Source organism: Pan troglodytes, chromosome 4, assembly GCF_028858775.2.
Source record: "Pan troglodytes isolate AG18354 chromosome 4, NHGRI_mPanTro3-v2.0_pri, whole genome shotgun sequence".
Taxonomy (NCBI): domain Eukaryota; kingdom Metazoa; phylum Chordata; class Mammalia; order Primates; family Hominidae; genus Pan; species Pan troglodytes.
In genome coordinates, this window is record NC_072402.2 from 34,841,488 (window position 1) to 34,858,879 (window position 17,392).

At 44.4% G+C, this 17,392-nt stretch overlaps 1 protein-coding gene across 5 annotated transcripts in view; it reads right to left on the reverse strand.

Moving 5' to 3' along the window:
• RASGRF2 (Ras protein specific guanine nucleotide releasing factor 2) overlaps nucleotides 1-17,392 on the reverse strand; it is a 278,649-nt gene that overhangs the window by 19,262 nt on the left and 241,995 nt on the right. For all 5 annotated transcript variants that reach the window (XM_517672.9, XM_009448923.5, XM_016953054.4 and 2 more), the window contains 4 exons: nucleotides 9,718-9,830; nucleotides 4,257-4,317; nucleotides 3,813-3,916; nucleotides 2,724-2,808 (listed from right to left, as the gene is read on the reverse strand). In XM_517672.9, coding sequence (XP_517672.2) covers nucleotides 2,724-2,808; nucleotides 3,813-3,916; nucleotides 4,257-4,317; nucleotides 9,718-9,830 — 363 coding nt within the window. The remainder of the gene's footprint in view (nucleotides 1-2,723; nucleotides 2,809-3,812; nucleotides 3,917-4,256; nucleotides 4,318-9,717; nucleotides 9,831-17,392) is intronic.

Genomic DNA, 17,392 nt, shown 5'->3' on the forward strand with positions numbered 1-17,392 from the left:
GAGTCTTTTTTTTTTTTTTTTTTCTGGAGGCAGGATCTTGCTCTGTTGCCCCAGGTGGAATACAGTGGCATGATTACAGCTCACCGGAGCCTCAATGTCCAGGGCTCAAGCGATCCTCTCACCTCAGCCTCCCAAGTAGCTGGGACCACAGGTGTGCACTACCATGCCTGGCTAATTTTTTGTATTTATAGAGACAGGGTCTCACTATGTTGCCCAGGCTGGTCTTGAACTCCTGGGCTAAAGCAATCCTCCCACCTCGGCCTCCCAAAGTGCTGGGATTACAGGTGTGAGCTACAGTATCCAGCCTTGCATTGAGTCTTAAAGGATCCAAGTATAAGAGCAAGGGGACAGAAGTGGGAGGGATGGTGTAATGGAGGATCTGGCAGCCATCTGAGGGGCACAAGGACTGGGAGAGGCAAGGGTGACAGATGGGCTGTGCTCTTGTATGACAGGTTGGGACCATATCCCTAAGGTAAGGGGAAGCCATTGGCAGATTTTTGTCAAAGGGAGGTAGATAATTAGATTGACCTTTCAGAGAAGTCATGCCTGTGCCACTGCATGCAGGATGGTTTAAGGTACATGGCTGTGCTTTGGTCTAGGATAGGCCAAGGTGGACATCTGGGCCAGAGGGACTCAGTGAGTTTAGAGCACAGGTGTATAACTCCACTTGTGATCACAGCCATGTAGCCATAACACGGAAGGCCATCACTTGGCTCTAAGCCACTATTGTCTGTAAAAGATATAATTGCCCTGTTGACACTGTACAGGAGCTCATGCCCAGAGAGAGAAAGAGTTAAGCTGCTGACCCTGAAGGCAAGTGAGAGCTGGCCACACAGCTGTGCGTGGGAGCGACTGGCTCAAGCAGCTGAGACAGAAGAGACAGCGTAAGAGAGCTGCTGATGAAAGAGCTGCTAATGAGACAGCTGCTGCTGAGAGCGCCTGCTGAACAAAATCATCTTTCACCTACCTACGGCCCCCTACGTGTTCTTTCAGGTATCCACCCACTCCCCTCAGACCTCAGCATGGGCTGGAACCTGACTCTGAACCTAACAGATGGATTGGAGGGCAGCGAGGTTGCAGGGGAGAGATGAGTCAGGAGCTCCTGGAGAGAAAGGGTAAAAGGCCACATCAAGGTGGTGGCAGCGGGGAAGGCAGGGTGGGGAAGAGCCTGAGACATATGTAGATTTAGGGTTTGCAAATATGTTGGGCAGTGGTAAGGGTGAGCTGGTAAGGGAGAAGATGACGTCTACATCCTGTGCTTGGGTGAGTGAGTGTATGGTGAGGCCACTACCCAAGACTGAGAACAGAGAGGACAATGAAGAAGCAGGCTTGGCGGCTCTGGGGTGCAGATGAAAGGTTCCATCTGTAATTGTCAAGAATGCAATGTAGCAGTCGTCCCAGCAGAGGAGACATGTGGGTCTGGAGCCTGGGATCGAACCTCTCTTTGAGTGTCCATTATATCCCCTGTGTTGGTTCACCACAGGTAACAGAGGTGTGCTTCCCACAGCAGGGAATCTGTTTCTCAGGGCAGGGACTAGATGGGCCATGCCCTTGTCCTTTAGGCAGCAGCGGCACTGAAGCTCATTGTGTGGTAGCATTCACACAGCATCCACGTGCTTTGGGGAAAGCCTGCAGGAAACACTGTCTTGGGAATCTAAACTGTCATTTTTGCATTTTGATTCTAGATCACTTATTAATTTACCTATGGGGTTCCTGGTAGTTTGTTGTTGTTGTTTTTAAAATCATTATTCCTTTTACTATAGTTTAGTGAAACTGGAAAGGGAGGCTTCCCGTTGCCTGGATAGGCCAGAAGACACTCCCACACTGTTACTTGTTCTACCACAGGACTAAGACTATGAGAACAGCACTAAGGAAGAGCGGGGAGGTATGAAAGCATCTCCCAATCTTACCGCTGGGGAAAAGCAGAGCTGTAAGATGGACTGACAGCTGGCCACTGCTGCACAGAACTATAGCAACAATGGGATTATGCTCCAAGAGGCCCCTTCCAACCCTGGAATGTAATTCAGGCTGAACGTTCAGTAATGATGAGGACTTGCACCAACCCAGCCTTACCGTGACCAACACCACCAGGGGCCAGTGACACATGTACTGCTCACTCTGTTAGTCAATATATGAACAGGAAGTAGTGATAATCATGATAAAAATAGGAACAGCAACCTGTACATTATTGAGCACTGGGTACCATCAAAGGTGAACCTTTTATGTCAGGAAGTTAATTGGACATTATTACATTACTGTGAGCTCTTAGAGATTTAAGCTTGTCTTCAATATCCCATCAATTCTGTTTAAAAGTGGGTGGCAGGCCAGGTGCGGTGGCTCACGCCTGTAATCCCAACACTTTGGGAGGCTGAGGCAGGCAGATTGCCTGAGGTCAGGAGTTCGAGACCAGTCTGGCCGACATGGTGAAACCCCTTTACTAAAAATACAAAAATATTAGCCAGGCATGATGGCATGCGCCTGTAATCCCAGCTACTCGGGAGGCTGAGGCAGGGGAATTGCTTGAACCAGGGAGGTGGAGGTTGCAGTGAGCCGAGATCACGCCATTGCACTCCAGCCTGGGCGACAGAGCGAGACTCTGTCTCAAAAAAAAAAAAAAAAAAAAAAAAGTGGGTGACAGAGTTGCTTTGTTTTAGAGGAGTCTTTAGACCCCAATATCCATCTTCTTGTGACACGCCCAGGGTTTTACTGTTACGGTTACTCACGTCATTGAAGTGTTGGCTGGTTTTCATAATGTAAGGAGTTCTTTCGTTTTTATCCAGCTTCATCCACCCCTGCCCAAGAAACTCCCTGGAAGTTCAAAACAAAGCACAAAACCAATTAAGTTTTTAAAAATATGGTGGCTATGATCCTGGACAGTTGTCACGAATATTAGAAACATTCCATTTGACATGGCCTAGAATGGTTCCTGACACCTGCTGCTGTCAGCCTCACAAGTGAATTTTACCTCGGCTGTTGCAGTTTACCTCTCAATGCCAAAAAGGAAGATTCTTCAGTTTCCAGCTTTCTCTTATAAATGTTTGGAACTGTGTCCCTATTAGGATCCTATAAAGGCTTCTCTGAAGTTGGAAAACAAGAACCAACACAAGGGAAATAAAGAGGTTAAGTACTACCTTAGAAATCAAGACTATTTTCCCAGGATTAGCTTTTAAAAACATTAAGCCTTAGCAGAGGGTCCAAAAATTTCATCACTACCAAAAATGTTAGTCAGAAGCAGAATTTCCTCCCTCCACTCTGCGCTGCCTGCCATTCTCCTGGAGGATGCAGATTTCAAAGGCAGGGATTGTGTTTTGTTCTCCCCAGCGCTCAGGAGGGCGCACGTGGTCAGGGCTGAAAAGCGCTCCTTTTAGGCTTGTACCGCATGTTCCCCTGACCAGGCAGTTCAGCGGGGCAGAAGCTCCACCTGGTCAGATGGGCTGTCTTCAGGGCAGCATCCCTGATCATTCACTTCATTCCTGAGCAGGTCACCAGACACAGCAAGAAACAAGGGACAAGTGAGATGGAGCATACAGGAATTATTTTGTATAGTCATTAAAAACACTCGAAATTACTCTGATACTTAAGTTGACTAAGTCCCTGGGCAAGGTTCTTTGTCCCTTGCTGTTGTTGGTCCTGCTCCCATCCTGCAGAGTGCTGGACACAGAGGCGTGCCAGTTCCATGGATGGAAACAATTGGTAGATACTCACACAGGAACTGAGGGGACAGACATACACACAACCTGCCTTAGGAATAATGTCAACTTCTAAGACAGCTACAGCAGCCAAGCCCTGCTGCTGTAGGGGGTGGCACTCACTCGTAGGGAATGCTTCTGAAAATGACGTGGTCCAGGAGGGTGATCTGTTCTGCCAGCTCCATGGCCGACAAGGACTCAAAGCATTCGGCCTTCATGCAGTCAGTCTGCAAGAGATGAGGGAGGGAAATGAAACACCCAGGAGAGGGCGCCTGCCATCTCATTGCGGGTCAGTGAGGCAGACAGCTGCATGTGTGGAAGCATGAAGTTCACCACTAAATTCTAACTATGAAAAAAATGGCAGAAAGCTAAAAGTATCAAAGCCAACATGAATATCTTAGACCAACTGCTAGACCCCACACCAAATGTGGTTCATCTCACAGAGCTTCACAGATAGGACAGAGGGCCTAATACTACAACACTCCTTGATCGGTTACAAACATATTGCTCGCCTTGGAGAGGTAGTTTGCACATAGTTGTGCTAGATAAAAATGTGGTCAGACTTACCATTTGAATTATATCCTCTAATTTTAGGTGGATGTCATCTTGGTCATCTTGTGAAAGGGCCCTGAAAAAGATATCAAATTATCCTCCATGAAAAAAAAATAGACAACCTAGGAACAAAACTACAAATGCAGTTTGGTTTTCCCTGGATGGGAGGTCTGAGGATTTGGGTCTACAAGGCCATGCAGCACAACCAACTGCTGAGCTGGAGATGAGCAATCCCCAAACAGAAAACATGCTCAAGGCATGACAGAATCATCAGGATAGCTGATTTAGAACAAAAAGGCAACCTGTTACATACAAGGTTGTAAATGAAACAACCACCATCACAGTGAGTCTGAGGGTGAGCTGGGTGTGCTCTGAGTTACCATCCATAATGTAAAATGGAGCATCCTCTAATGCTATCAGCCAGTTGTACTCCTAGGCCTGAGTGCCCTCCTCCCCACACCTCTATCCCCTACCGTGGGCTTTCCCTGCCCTCACAGAGGCAGGAGACGCAGGGCCACCCCTTTCTCAAGCTTACGTAGACCAGAAGCACAGGGGGTTCCTATGTGGCAAGACTCTGAACAATGCCAGGCAGGAGCCAGCAGATAGCTTCTTCCCCCTTGCATTCCAGATGGACTTTCCTCAGACACTTTTGGCCCTGAATCTCATACATGTTATTCAGCTCTCAATAAATATCTTTTTAAAAAATAAATGATGAATGAATGAATGAGTAAATGAATAAACACAAGTTAATACCTTAGATACTGGTTTCAGACTAGAGGGTATTTTTGTGCAACAGACGTTCAGAGTCCAGGAAAACTGGAGTCCAGTAGGCATCCAATTACATAATTTGCCATTGGAGCCAGGCATTTTATGTTTTCCAAAAGGAAGGCACAAGCACATACTCAAAGCATTAAAATAGTAGGAGGGCAGATCATGAGGTCAGGAGATCGAGACCATCCTGGCTAACACGGTGAAACCCTGCCTCTACTAAAAATACAAAAAATAGCTGGGCAGGTGGCGGGCACTTGTAGTCCCAGCTACTCGGGAGGCTGAGGCAGGAGAATGGCATGAACCAAGGAGGCAGAGCTTGCAGTGAGCCGAGATAGCGCCACTGCACTCCAGCCTGGGCGACAGAGCAAGACTCAGTCTCAAAAATAAATAAATAAAATAAAACAAAATAAAATAGTTAAACGGTCCCAAACCATGTACTCCGCTGGAGGAAGCTACTTTTAGTAAAAGGGGAAAGATTTATGCGATATGAAGAGAAACTAGAGTAAGAGGAAGCTACTTTTAAAAGAAGTAATGATGATGTGATGTTCTGTTGTGTTCCGAGTTGATTAAAACAACAGCCACAACCCTCAAACATATAATATCAACAGAGATGGCTTCCTGTATGCCTGCTCTATGCCAGGCATGTGCTAAACATTTGACATGCACTATCTCCTGTATCCTAACAAATCCCTTCCAAGGGATTGTTATACAGGACAGTAGATAATGCAGGCATTGTGATCTCCGTTGTACAGATAAGGAAACAAAAGCTCAAAGACACTGACTAAGTTGCTCAGGGTTGTGGGCCCTTCCTTTACTCTGCACTTCTCTTAAGCAGGCTCAGGGAAGGCATCTCTTCAAGGGTCCCACACACAGCACACAGTCAATAAACACAACTCCCTTCCCTCGGCTGTCTGAAGGGGGAGCAGGAGCCTTCTAGATTATACTAGTAGCAGCCCTCTTATCGGCACTTAGCCATATTATTTGTGAGTAGAAAGAAATAGTCATTTTATCTCAAAGGGCAGATTAAGATGAGGAAAAAATAAGTTAAAGCTAACTCTTTCTCCAAAGCCTATTAAATTACATGTAAGGGTTACACATGGGAGATAAAAGTGACTTTTCCGAAAGGGCACGTCATCTTTTCCACCATTCTAGGTTCCTGGAGAGAGATCTGTGGCTCCATAATTATGTGTACCAGTGGGAAAGATCTTTTTATGAAGCTGGGTAATATCTTTCCCTTGGAAAGAAAAAGTCAAAAAGTTAGTTAGCTCCCATCAAATGTTCCTCTTCTCAATGATCTTACCCTCATTTTCCAAGAGGCACTCTGGTGCCATTAAGTTACCTAACATTTTATGCCTTCCCGTTGATGCTATGTGGGGTTTGGGGATGACTTTTCTATGACCTGAGCCCATCACAGTTGAACATCCAAGAAGTTAATCACTATTTCTTTTCATTTTGTGGCATGTTGGGTATCTAGAAAAACTCTACACTGAATAGATTTTGAAGACAGCTAGTCAGACAACTTTGGAGGAGGAGAGATGGTATTTTAGAAATATAAGTTTTGAGTACAGGTTTTTATTTACAAACAGGGCAACAAACTATATATGGCAATTAAGTGTATTCATCATACACTTAATTGTGACCCCTGTGAGACTGTGAGTCAGGGAGGCTTCATTCAAAAGAGCATTTGCTTTATTGCATTAATGTAACCTATGCATGAAAACATGTTTTATGTTCATATCTCTTATATGTCAGGAATGCATATAAATCTCTAAATGTCAGGGCTGCACTTAACCACCATATGATATGTTTTTTATCTCTCACAGTCATAGCCTGTATTTTCTAGAGGGCATGGTTCAGAATTCTTTCCCTTCAGATGTGGAGGCCTCTGCACTTCTGGTTCAGTTCCGATAGAGAAAAGATTTGCTTCTAGTCTTCTGGCGATGCTTGGGCATTGATGAACATTCCAGGATCCTGGGTTCCCCACCACCATCACTACCACGTCTATCAGCAGTATCATCAGTTTAATAATTGTGCATTTATAATGAAACACCAAATAAAAGGAAATGGGATTATCCAAGTTGTATAAATAGAAAATTCCTCTTTCAATTAGGGTAGTCCAAAAACAGAGCCACGAGCAACCAGTGTCTGTCCTGGGATTGGTCCACACTCTCTTTGTGTGGAAAAGGTGACGAAGCCTAAAGAAAGTTGAGTTGACTAAGATCCAGCCTGGTTTCACTTGGGCCATATGGCCTTAACGGCAGAAACTACTTTTTCCAGGAACTACTGTCAGTGCTTCTAACAGTAATAATACTCACTTTACTACGAGTGCTAATGACTTTTCAGGCATTGTGTTAACCTCCTTACACATTTCACATCATGTACTCTTCACAACAACCTAATGAAGTAGCTATTATGAGTCCCACTTTATAAATGAGGAAACAGGTTTGGACTGGTTGAGAACCTGACATCCATAAATGGCCAAGCCAAGATTTAGCCTTGTGACATCCTGCAAAAGGTAGAATCAGACTCTGCTCAGTGTTGTAGTTTCAAGCTCTACTGCCTACTAAAATTTCTATTCCCTATCAATCTTACACTGCTAACTCTCAGGTCATTATTCAGCAGAAAGAATTGGCGCATCTGAAGCCTGATGAATAATCAAGACCTGGGATGGCAAACAGGATTCATCTTAAGAACCAACTCCAACTGACTGACGTCTGAGGTCACCTCTTGGTGCAGAGAGAAAGCTCTCAGAATTGATGGGTAAAGTCTAGCATGGGCATCTTGAGGGGATTGGCAACAAAAGGCCCTCATATTGGTTGATCCTGACAGTTTTTCCCAGCCTGAACACCCTCACTTCCCTGATAGCTATTTAGTCAAATATCCCTAGGGGCACAAACTTCCTGAACCTAGTTTTTAAATATTAGTGTTTTAAATGCAAAGAGCATAACAAACTAGTTATGAAGAGAAAAGAAACAGTAATCACTCAGAGTCCCTCATGCACTGAAACCAGGCTTCACCTCAATATGTACTTATAATTTTAAAATCTGAAAACAGACACAGTAATGGAATCCCTGGGCTTACTAAGACGTTTTCATAGAATGGAAAAAGTGAAGAAGGCCCCTAACTGTTTCCTAGGGCTGCCTTAATAAAATCCCACAAACTGGGTGGCTTAAAACAACAGAAATGTATTGTCTCACCTTCCAGACAGAGGTCTGTAATCGAACAGTCAGCAGGGCTACGCTGCCTCTGAATCCTGGAGGGGAACCCTCCCTTGCCTTTTTAGCTGCTGGTGGTTTGCCAGCGATCTTTGGCTTTCTTTGGCTTGCAGCTGCATAACTCAGTCTCTGCCTCCAGTCTTCAGATGGCATTGTCTGTGTCTGTCTTCCATGGTTGACTTCTTATAAGGACACCAATCAAAGTGGATTGAGGTCCACCCTACTCCAGTACCTCCACCCTACTCCAGTACCTCATCTTAACTGATTACGCTGGCAATGGCCTTATTTCCAAATGAGGTCCATTTTGAGGTATGGGAGGCTAGGACTTCAATATATCTTTTAGGGGGTAGGGAGATACAATTCTACCTGTAAAAGACCCTACACCAAAGAATGGTCTGGCTATGGGATCTTCAGCTAATGGGGGCTAAGAAAGACTTACAGGCCAGTTGCTAACACATCACAAACCAACATCTGGTGTTGCTGCATCAGGGAAGGACTTGCAAAAACATGGACTGAGCTAAAATGGACTGCCTGTGGATGACACAAACATTCTGGATAACATGTAACAAGGAGACAATGCAGCCAAGCTTCGAGGAAAGGAAGGGTCATTTCTAGAGGTTGTAAATGAAGAGGGAACTAGAAATGAGAGTGGTAAAGAAGTACCAGACCCTGGCAGAGAGATGCTGGGCTTCCCATCCCTAAGCACGGACAGAGGACGTACTTACGAGTGAGCTGGGAAGCTGCAACTGAAATGTCTGCACAAAGCTAGCAATGGCTGCCCTTTCCACATAGAGTGGACAAAAAAAAAATCCACCCACCAGTTCAAGAAGCTATAAGAAAGCTTGTTACCCACTTGGATACTGGGTGCAACAACTATGGACACAATCTCTAGCAGTACACCCAAAGTTGAAGCCTTTATCACATAGAAGTGTGGAGTCATACCTTATACAATCCCCCATAGTCATACCACCTACGTGATGTGGAAATCCTAAACTGACAAGCTGTAGAAAAGCTGGTTGAGGACCAGTGAAATGAGCCAAAGAAAATTCATAACTACTCTGTGATGTCACATCCACATTTTAGGTGCACGAGACTCCCACAGACACAACCACACTCACAAACACGAGCTTACAATAAACAATTACAACCCACAGGAGGAAACATCATCTCTCTTTGATGCCTGCTGGACTTGCAGGAGAGGCTCCTCAAGGGTTCCTTTCTTTAACTGTTTGTTCTATAGTAAACTGCTGTCTGCCTCCATAAATAACAGCAACTGCACTCCACACGAGTTATACCACCCCGTCCCGAGTCTTCCTGAGACAGCAGACCCCAAATTGCCCCCAGGAAAGAGAAGATAATACATAACACTTTACTGCTGAGAACATAGTCCCCACTGTCCCCAGGATTCTAAGATTTATTGGCTCTTATTTTCTATGAACATAGCAGGAATCAACCAATGTCATCTAGTCGGCATCTTCAGCTGCCTTCACCTGAGGATATTCGCGGTGGCTTTCCTTTCTTGGGGAAGAAGGTCTGGGTCTCGCAAAACTTCTTCTAGCAAATTTAGGACATTCATCTTTAGTTCATTGTTGAGTTCGAAATCCTGTAAAATAAAATAAATCTTTTTAAATTTTAGTTTTGAAAGGGTTAGCTCTATGACACATGACACCATTCTCCATGATAAATTCTCTAGAAGCTAGGTATGGAAATTAAAATGTATGGACCCTAGAGTTCCCTGCCACACCTAGGGTCCCGATTTAATTGGTTAGGAATGGTGGTCTGTTATTGGTAGTTCTGACAGGCTCCCCTGGGGGCTCCCCAGGGGGTGCAAATGTGCAGTCAGTGTTGAGAACAACTGCCTCTAGGAACAGCCATTGGGAAGGGTCCTTAACAGAGCTTACGAGGCCCTGGCCCACCCCTCCAGCCTCTTCTCTCACACTACTTGCATCCCTGTGGCCTGCAACACATACCATGCCCCCAACACACACCACGCCCCCAACACACTCACACTGTCCTAGACTTAACAAATGCCTTCAGTTCCTCAAGAGATATGTGCTTCTCATAGCCTGGAACACTATGCCACCTCCATACATGTATTTCTATTCATATTTTGGGCCTAGGAGATGATATGCACTCTCCCTGGAGTCTTCTTAATTCACCCAGTGGGATTGGGAGCTTTTCTTTGTGCACCCATGGCACACGTAACTCACGGCTGTCAACTCCCTGTATTCCATTGCAAGGGCCAATTTAATTGCCTGGCTTTTTTCTGGACCATGAGTAAGATCAGTAACTGTGACATACCAGTATCTCAAATAATATTTGCTGCAAGAATAAAATCTGTCATTTAAGCAGTAACTTGAATGAAAATATGCTAAGGCTATCAATATCTATATCTACATCAATATAGATATGCTAAGAGCTAAAGAATGATACAGACTAATGGGGCCACGTCGAATGAACATAGAAGTGAGATTGAAGAGGCACCCACTGGGGAAAGTTGGGACAATATGAGCATCAAAATGAATAATGAGAGTAATAAGCAATAACCAGTTTAATAAGAAGAACCTGTAAGTCCTTATTGATATTGATGCTCACAAAGACAGACAGATTTTAAAAAGGTAGAAAATAAAACTATTCTTCTTCTTCTTTTTTTTTTTTTTAAATCACAGGGTCTCTCTCTGTCACCCAGGCTGGAGTGCAGTGGTGTGATCATAGCTCACTGCAGCCTCAAATTCCTGGGCTCAAGGGGGTCCCCCACCTCACCCTCCCAAGTAGCTGGGACTACAGGTGTGTGCCACCATGCCCAGCCAATTTTTAAATTTTTTGTAGAGACAGGGTCTTGCCATGTTGCCCAGGCTGGTCTCAAGCTCCTGGGCTCAAGTGACCCTCCCATCTCAGCCTCCCGAAGTGCTGGGATTACGACCGTGAGCCACTGCACCCAGCCTAAAGCTATTCTTTATAGTAGAATTCCAAATAGTAGATGCAGAGAAATAAATGAGTTAGAAAATCACCATTTTCTTTTTTTTTTTTTTTTTTGAGATGGAGTCTCACTCTGTCACCCGGGCTGGAGTGCAGTGATGTGATCTCGCCTCGCTGCAACCCCCGCTTCCTGGGTTCAAGCGATTCTCCTGCCTCAGCCTCCTGAGCAGCTGGGATTACAGGTGTGTGCCACCACGCCTGGCTAATTTTTGTATTTTTAGTAGAGACAGGGTTTCACCATGTTGGCCAGGCTGGTCTCAAACTCCTAACCTCAAGTAACCTGCCTGCCTTGGCCTCCCAAAGTGCTGGGAGCCACCGCACAGGCATGAGCCACTGCACCCGGCAAAAAATCACCATTTTCAACCAAAGCAGTAATCACTGATTCAGGCAAGGATCATGACTGAATGCTAAAATGGTTGAATGAAGTGTATTAGAGAACAGGATTAACAGTGTCAGAGTACACCTCAGAGATTACTTATTAATTACAAAGGGAGAATCTGGCAGATAACACCTTACCCCAAGTGATCAAAGTTACCATCCCCCATGATGGAAGAAACCAACATCATATGTCTACTAATGTAATGCTCTGTAATGTAATACATCCTTAGTATTTCTGCCTAAAATGCATAAGTTGATCTAATTTTGAAGAAGCATTGGCCTGTACTCTTCAGAAATGTCAGTGTCATAAACAACAGAGACAAACTGAGGAACTCTTCCAGCTCAAAGGACACCAAAGGGATAACAGCTAAATGCAACCTGTGAACCTGGAGTCAAGAAGCGAATGCTTTAAAAGGGCATTACTATGACAACTGGCAAAAATGGAATCAGGACTATGCACTAGTAGAGAGCATTCTGCCAATCTGAAATTTTCCTGAATTTGATCATTTTACTGTTGGCTATGTAAGAGCAGGTTCTTCACTTATACACTGTTGGTGGGAATGCAAATTAGTTCAGTCCCTGTGGAAAGCAGTTTGGAGATTTCTCAAAGAACTAAAAATAGAACTACCATTTGACTCAGCAATCCCTGGGTATATACCCAAAGGAAAATAAATTGCTCTACCAAAAGGAGACATATACTTGCATGTTCATTGCAGCATTATTCATAATAGCAAAGACACAGAATCAACCTAGGTGCCCATCAACGGTGCATTAGCTAAAGAAAATGCGGTATACATACACCATGGAATACTATGCAGCCTTAAAAAATGAAATCATGGGCCAGGTGCGGTGGCTCATGCCTGTAATCCCAGCACTTTGGGAGGCTGAGGCGGGCGGATCACGAGGTCAGGAGATCGAGACCATCCTGGCTAACACGGTGAAACCCCATCTCTACTAAAAATATAAAAAATTTGCTGGGTATGGTGGCAGTCACCTGTAATCCCAGCTACTCTGGAGGCTGAGGCAGGAGAATGGTGTGAACCTGGTAGGCAGAGCTTGCAGTGAGCCAAGATCGCGCCACTGCACTCCAGCCTGGGTGACAGAGCGAGATTCCGTCTCAAAAAAAAAAATCATGTTCTTTAAAGCAACATGGATGAAGATACAGGCCATTATCCTAAGCAAACTAATGCAGAAACAGAAAACCAAATATCACATGTTTTCACTTATAAGTGGGAGCTAAATCTTCGGTTCATGTGGACATAAAGATGGCAACAGTGGACACTGGGGACTCCAAAAGGAGGGAGGGAGGTGGGGGCAAGGGCTGGAAAACTTCCTATTGTATACTATATTCACTATCTGGGTGATGAGATCAATAAAGCCCAAATCTCAGCGCCACACAAAACCTGCACATGTACCCCCTGAACTAAGATAAAAATGCAATTAAAAAAAATAACAGGTTTTTGTTCTTAGAGGGAGTCTGGGGAGAGAGAGAGAGAATACATGTTAAACATGTGAATGATTTCTGAGGGATTCTAGATGTGTATCAATGTACTTTCTTTTATTCTGGCAATTTTTCTCTCAAAAAATTTTCAAGGTAAATGTTGGGAAAAAAAGAACAAAAAGGTAGAATTGTGTCTCTTTCATTACTTAATTAAATGTATCCTTATAAAACACGTGCAGGCAGCAGAGAGGAATTGTTAGGTATTCAGAGATGAACTGAACACTGCAAAGTCCTGCTTTTGAGGATCTTACTCTGATAGACTATATCTTTATATGTACAGACATGAGTGTTTATTTTCCCCCATATAAAGTTACTTATTATAATTACATTTTAACTTTAAGGAAAGTAATTTTGAAGCACTGACATTCTGAATCCTTTTAAATGATTGGAGAGAACATTGTTAATTGCAACGAATCAGATAAAAAGAAAAGAGCAAGATTTTACTATATTTGGTAAAAACAATTAACAAGATCATAATTTCACAAATTGTAGACAATGCCAGTCTAATCTAATTTGAATTTAGTATTTTTGTACCTCAGTAGGGTGGCAGATGGTGTAATAAATTATTCCCAATATTTTACTTTTCACTGTTTGACCGTAGTCCCAATTCTTCAGACACAAGAGCCACTGGGGCCCAGGAGCAACATAGATGTCAATATCTCATCAATATTAAGGCTTCAGATGATGTTTTCCTAAAATGTCCCCTATTTATTGCCAAACACCTTTTTGCTATTAGTTTTTTAAAATGTACCTAAAGAGAAGAGAGTAATAGTTTGCCAGTGTTCTTTCCTTTGGTTCCACTCTCTCCCTCATTTCAAGGTAAAGGGATGTTTGTAAACGGTTAATGCTCTCACCTTCGTCAATCTTTGTGCACTACATTCTCAGCCATCAGGACTTTATTTCCTTAATGAATATTTCACATATATTAGTGAGACAACTGAGTCCTCATGTAGCTATGTCAGGTCTCTAATGATGCAAATAATCTGATTATCATAAATGCACGATTAGTGTGAAGGATATCAGGTTACTGTTTAGACCATGCTGAGGGCCAATTAGTGGTTTAATCAACCGGCATTAGTGAGTACCTACTGTGCCCCATACTGGGCTCAACGGGGGAGCGGGGAGTGGGGTGGTGGGACGCTTCTGGGGCCCCAGGATGGCAAATGTGGGAAAGGTCTTGTTAAGAAAAGCATAATGTAATTTTATTATTTTGAACTCTGGGAAGACTGGTCTGAGAGGGACCTTTGAAGGACTTAATGAAATCTGCCAAGACACTATTTGAAGCATGACAAATGGTCGCAGTTGAATAGTTGCTTTGCTGCTGATGATATAAATCAGACTCTGATATAATGCAAAGCAGAATCTCTGATAGCGGAGTATGAAATGGAAGAATTTTTGCCATCCATAATTTTCACTTACATTTGCACAGGTTTTTACAATGTACAAAGTGACCTTTAGTATATAATTTTTTGTTGTTATTTGTTTGCTTTTGAGACAGAGTCTCACTCTATTGCCCAGGCTGGAGTGTGGCACAATCTGGGCTCACTGTAGCCTCTGCCTCCCAGGTTCAATGGATTCTCACACCTCAGCCTCCCGAGTAGCTGTGACTACAGGCGCACACCACCATGCCCAGCTAATTTTTGTATTTTTTGTAGAGATGGGGTTTCGCCATGTTGGCCAGGCTGGTCTCGAACTCCTGACTTCAAATGATCTGCCCTTCTTGGCCTCCCAAAGTGCTGCAGTTACACGCGTGAGCCACGGTGCCCGGCCGTGTATAAAATTTTAATCCTTCCTTAGCTGACCCAGCATCAGACAAGTCAGGAACCATAATCTCATGGTCTCCCATCACATATGGGCCACACAGGCTGAAGAGAGGTGATCACATGGGCTGAGACGAGAAGCATGGGGAAATGGAGGGGCTGGGACAAGAACACCAGTCCTTCTGACTCCTTCGTAGTCCTTTATACTTGCCCTTCTCAAACTGTCATGTGCACAGGGCTCACTAGGGGTTGTGGCTAAAATTAGATTCTGATTCAGGGGATCTGGAACAGAGATAAGGATTCTGCATTTCCAACAAGCTCCCGGGTGATGCTGATGCTGCTGGCCCGGGGTCCACCTTTTGAGTAGCAAGACCTTACATTACCTTTGTTTATCTATCAAAAAAAAAAAAAGGTCACAAAAAAAAAAACCTCAAGAAGTAAAAGAAATCTAGATCTTCTGATGTACTACCTAGAATGATTTTATTTTTTACAAATGCATGTAAAATACAGAATTGGTCATTCAAAAGTCCTTGTTGAAAATACAGTAGCTGCTCCTCAATAGAAAGAAATCTAAAGCAGCAAAAAGACATTTGCCCTATTTAAATCCAGAGATAAGTGATTCCTAATGTCTGGCTGACAGCTATATTGTAATTGTCCGGCATGTAATTATTGGCTACATTTCCCCAAGTCCTGAAACGGTGGAATAAGACGTACCCGAGCGCCTTCTCGGAGGCAGCAATCGAGGCGCCCACAAGATGGCGCTCCCGGGTCAGCATTGGCTCTGGCGCGGGCCCCTGGGTGGAGCCCGCAGGCCTGGAGGAGGGATGTCGCCTGCCCATGTTTATGACACGAAGCCGCACGAAGCCTCATGCGCCAGGAGAGCGAATCCATGGCACCCAAGAGACCCCGAGGTACTTATTGAAGTTATCAAAGCAACAGCGTCTAATTTAGTTTTTGTTTTCCAATTCCTGAAGCAGGGATGTGGAGAGAGAGGATTCGAACGAAGAAACCGCCCTGCTCTCAAAGGTGGCGCGCTCAGAAAATGCAAGACGTTTATATTTCATTCTCTGAAAAGGAGCCCATAGCTCTTGTTCCTTCAAAAAGAATTACTGAGTAACTCAACAAACAACGCTCTGCAGTGGAGGCGGAGCAGCAGACTTCTGGGTTGGTTTGCACATGAAAGAAACATTAACAAAAGAAACCAAGAGAGGCTTGAGGAGGGCGTCCATCTGCAAGGGGCCCCCCTTGGGGACGCCCTACTGACCCTTAGGAGAGGCTGGGCCTGGAAACTGAGGTCCAGAAACCACCTGCAAAAAGCGGGTAGTTCTGGCCAGGAACAAGACAAAAACTGTCAAGTGATGGAGTGTGGCACCCAGCACACGCTTAGGAGCAAAACATTGTCCACCGATGATGCCAGAGTCTTCCAAGGGAGAGATGCTATTGTGAGATGAGTCTATTTTACCAAAATTGTATTGACTCTACTCAACATGTTCATAAATAATTAGGAAAATTAGCATTTTACCTGGATCGGTTAAAAAAAAAAAAGAACAAAAAACAAACAAACAAAATCCTAAAGTAATTGTAAGTAAGACAGTGAGAGGTTGCCCCATGCTAGGTAATTTTTTTTTGAGACAGGGTCTCACTCTGTCACCCAGGCTGGAGTGCAATGGTGTGATGATGGCTCACTGCAGTCTTGACCTCCTGGGCTCAAGGGATTCCCGCCACCTCGGCCTCCCAAGTAGCTGGGACTACAGGCACATGCTACCATGCCCAGCTAATTTTTAAGATTTTTTTTTTTTTTTTAGAGATGGGGCTCTCTCTATGCTGCCCAGGCTGGTCTCCAGCTCCTGGGTTCAAGCAATCCACCTGCCTTGGCCTCCCGAAATGCTGGGATTACAGATGTGATCCACCACACCTGGCCACATTTTAGCTACTTTATTATCTCATTTAATCGTCAATAGCAATCCTGCAACATATTTACTATCATGATTTCCATTTTGCATATGGGGAAGTCCAGGTACAGAAAATCTAGGTATCTTATCCAAGGTCAGACAGTTAGCAAGTGGCAGGCCCATGACTTAGATCCAGGCTAAACTCTTGGCTAAAGCCTGAGTTTTTAAACTGCTTTTCTAACCACTCAACCTCTTGAGATAAAGCAACTATCGAGCTGGGCACGGTAGCTCATGCCAGTAATCCCAGCACTACGGGAGGCTGAGGCGGGTGGATCTACCTGAGGTCAGGAGTTCAAGACCAGCCTGACCAACATGGTGAAACCCCATCTCTATTAAAAAATACGAAAATTAGCTGGGCATGGTGGTGGGCGCCTGTAATCCCAGCTACTCAGGAGGCTGAGGCAGGAAAAGCACTTGAACTCAGGAGGCAGAGGTTGCAGTGAGCCGAGATCGTACCATTGCACTCCAGCCTGGGTGACAGAGTGAGACTCCATCTCAAAAAAAAAGAAAAAGAAAAAAAGAAAAAAGCAGCTATCAGTGACTTAGTGGCTGCTGGCTTGGGGAAGGGAAGGCTGAAATGTCAAACAGTTGCGGA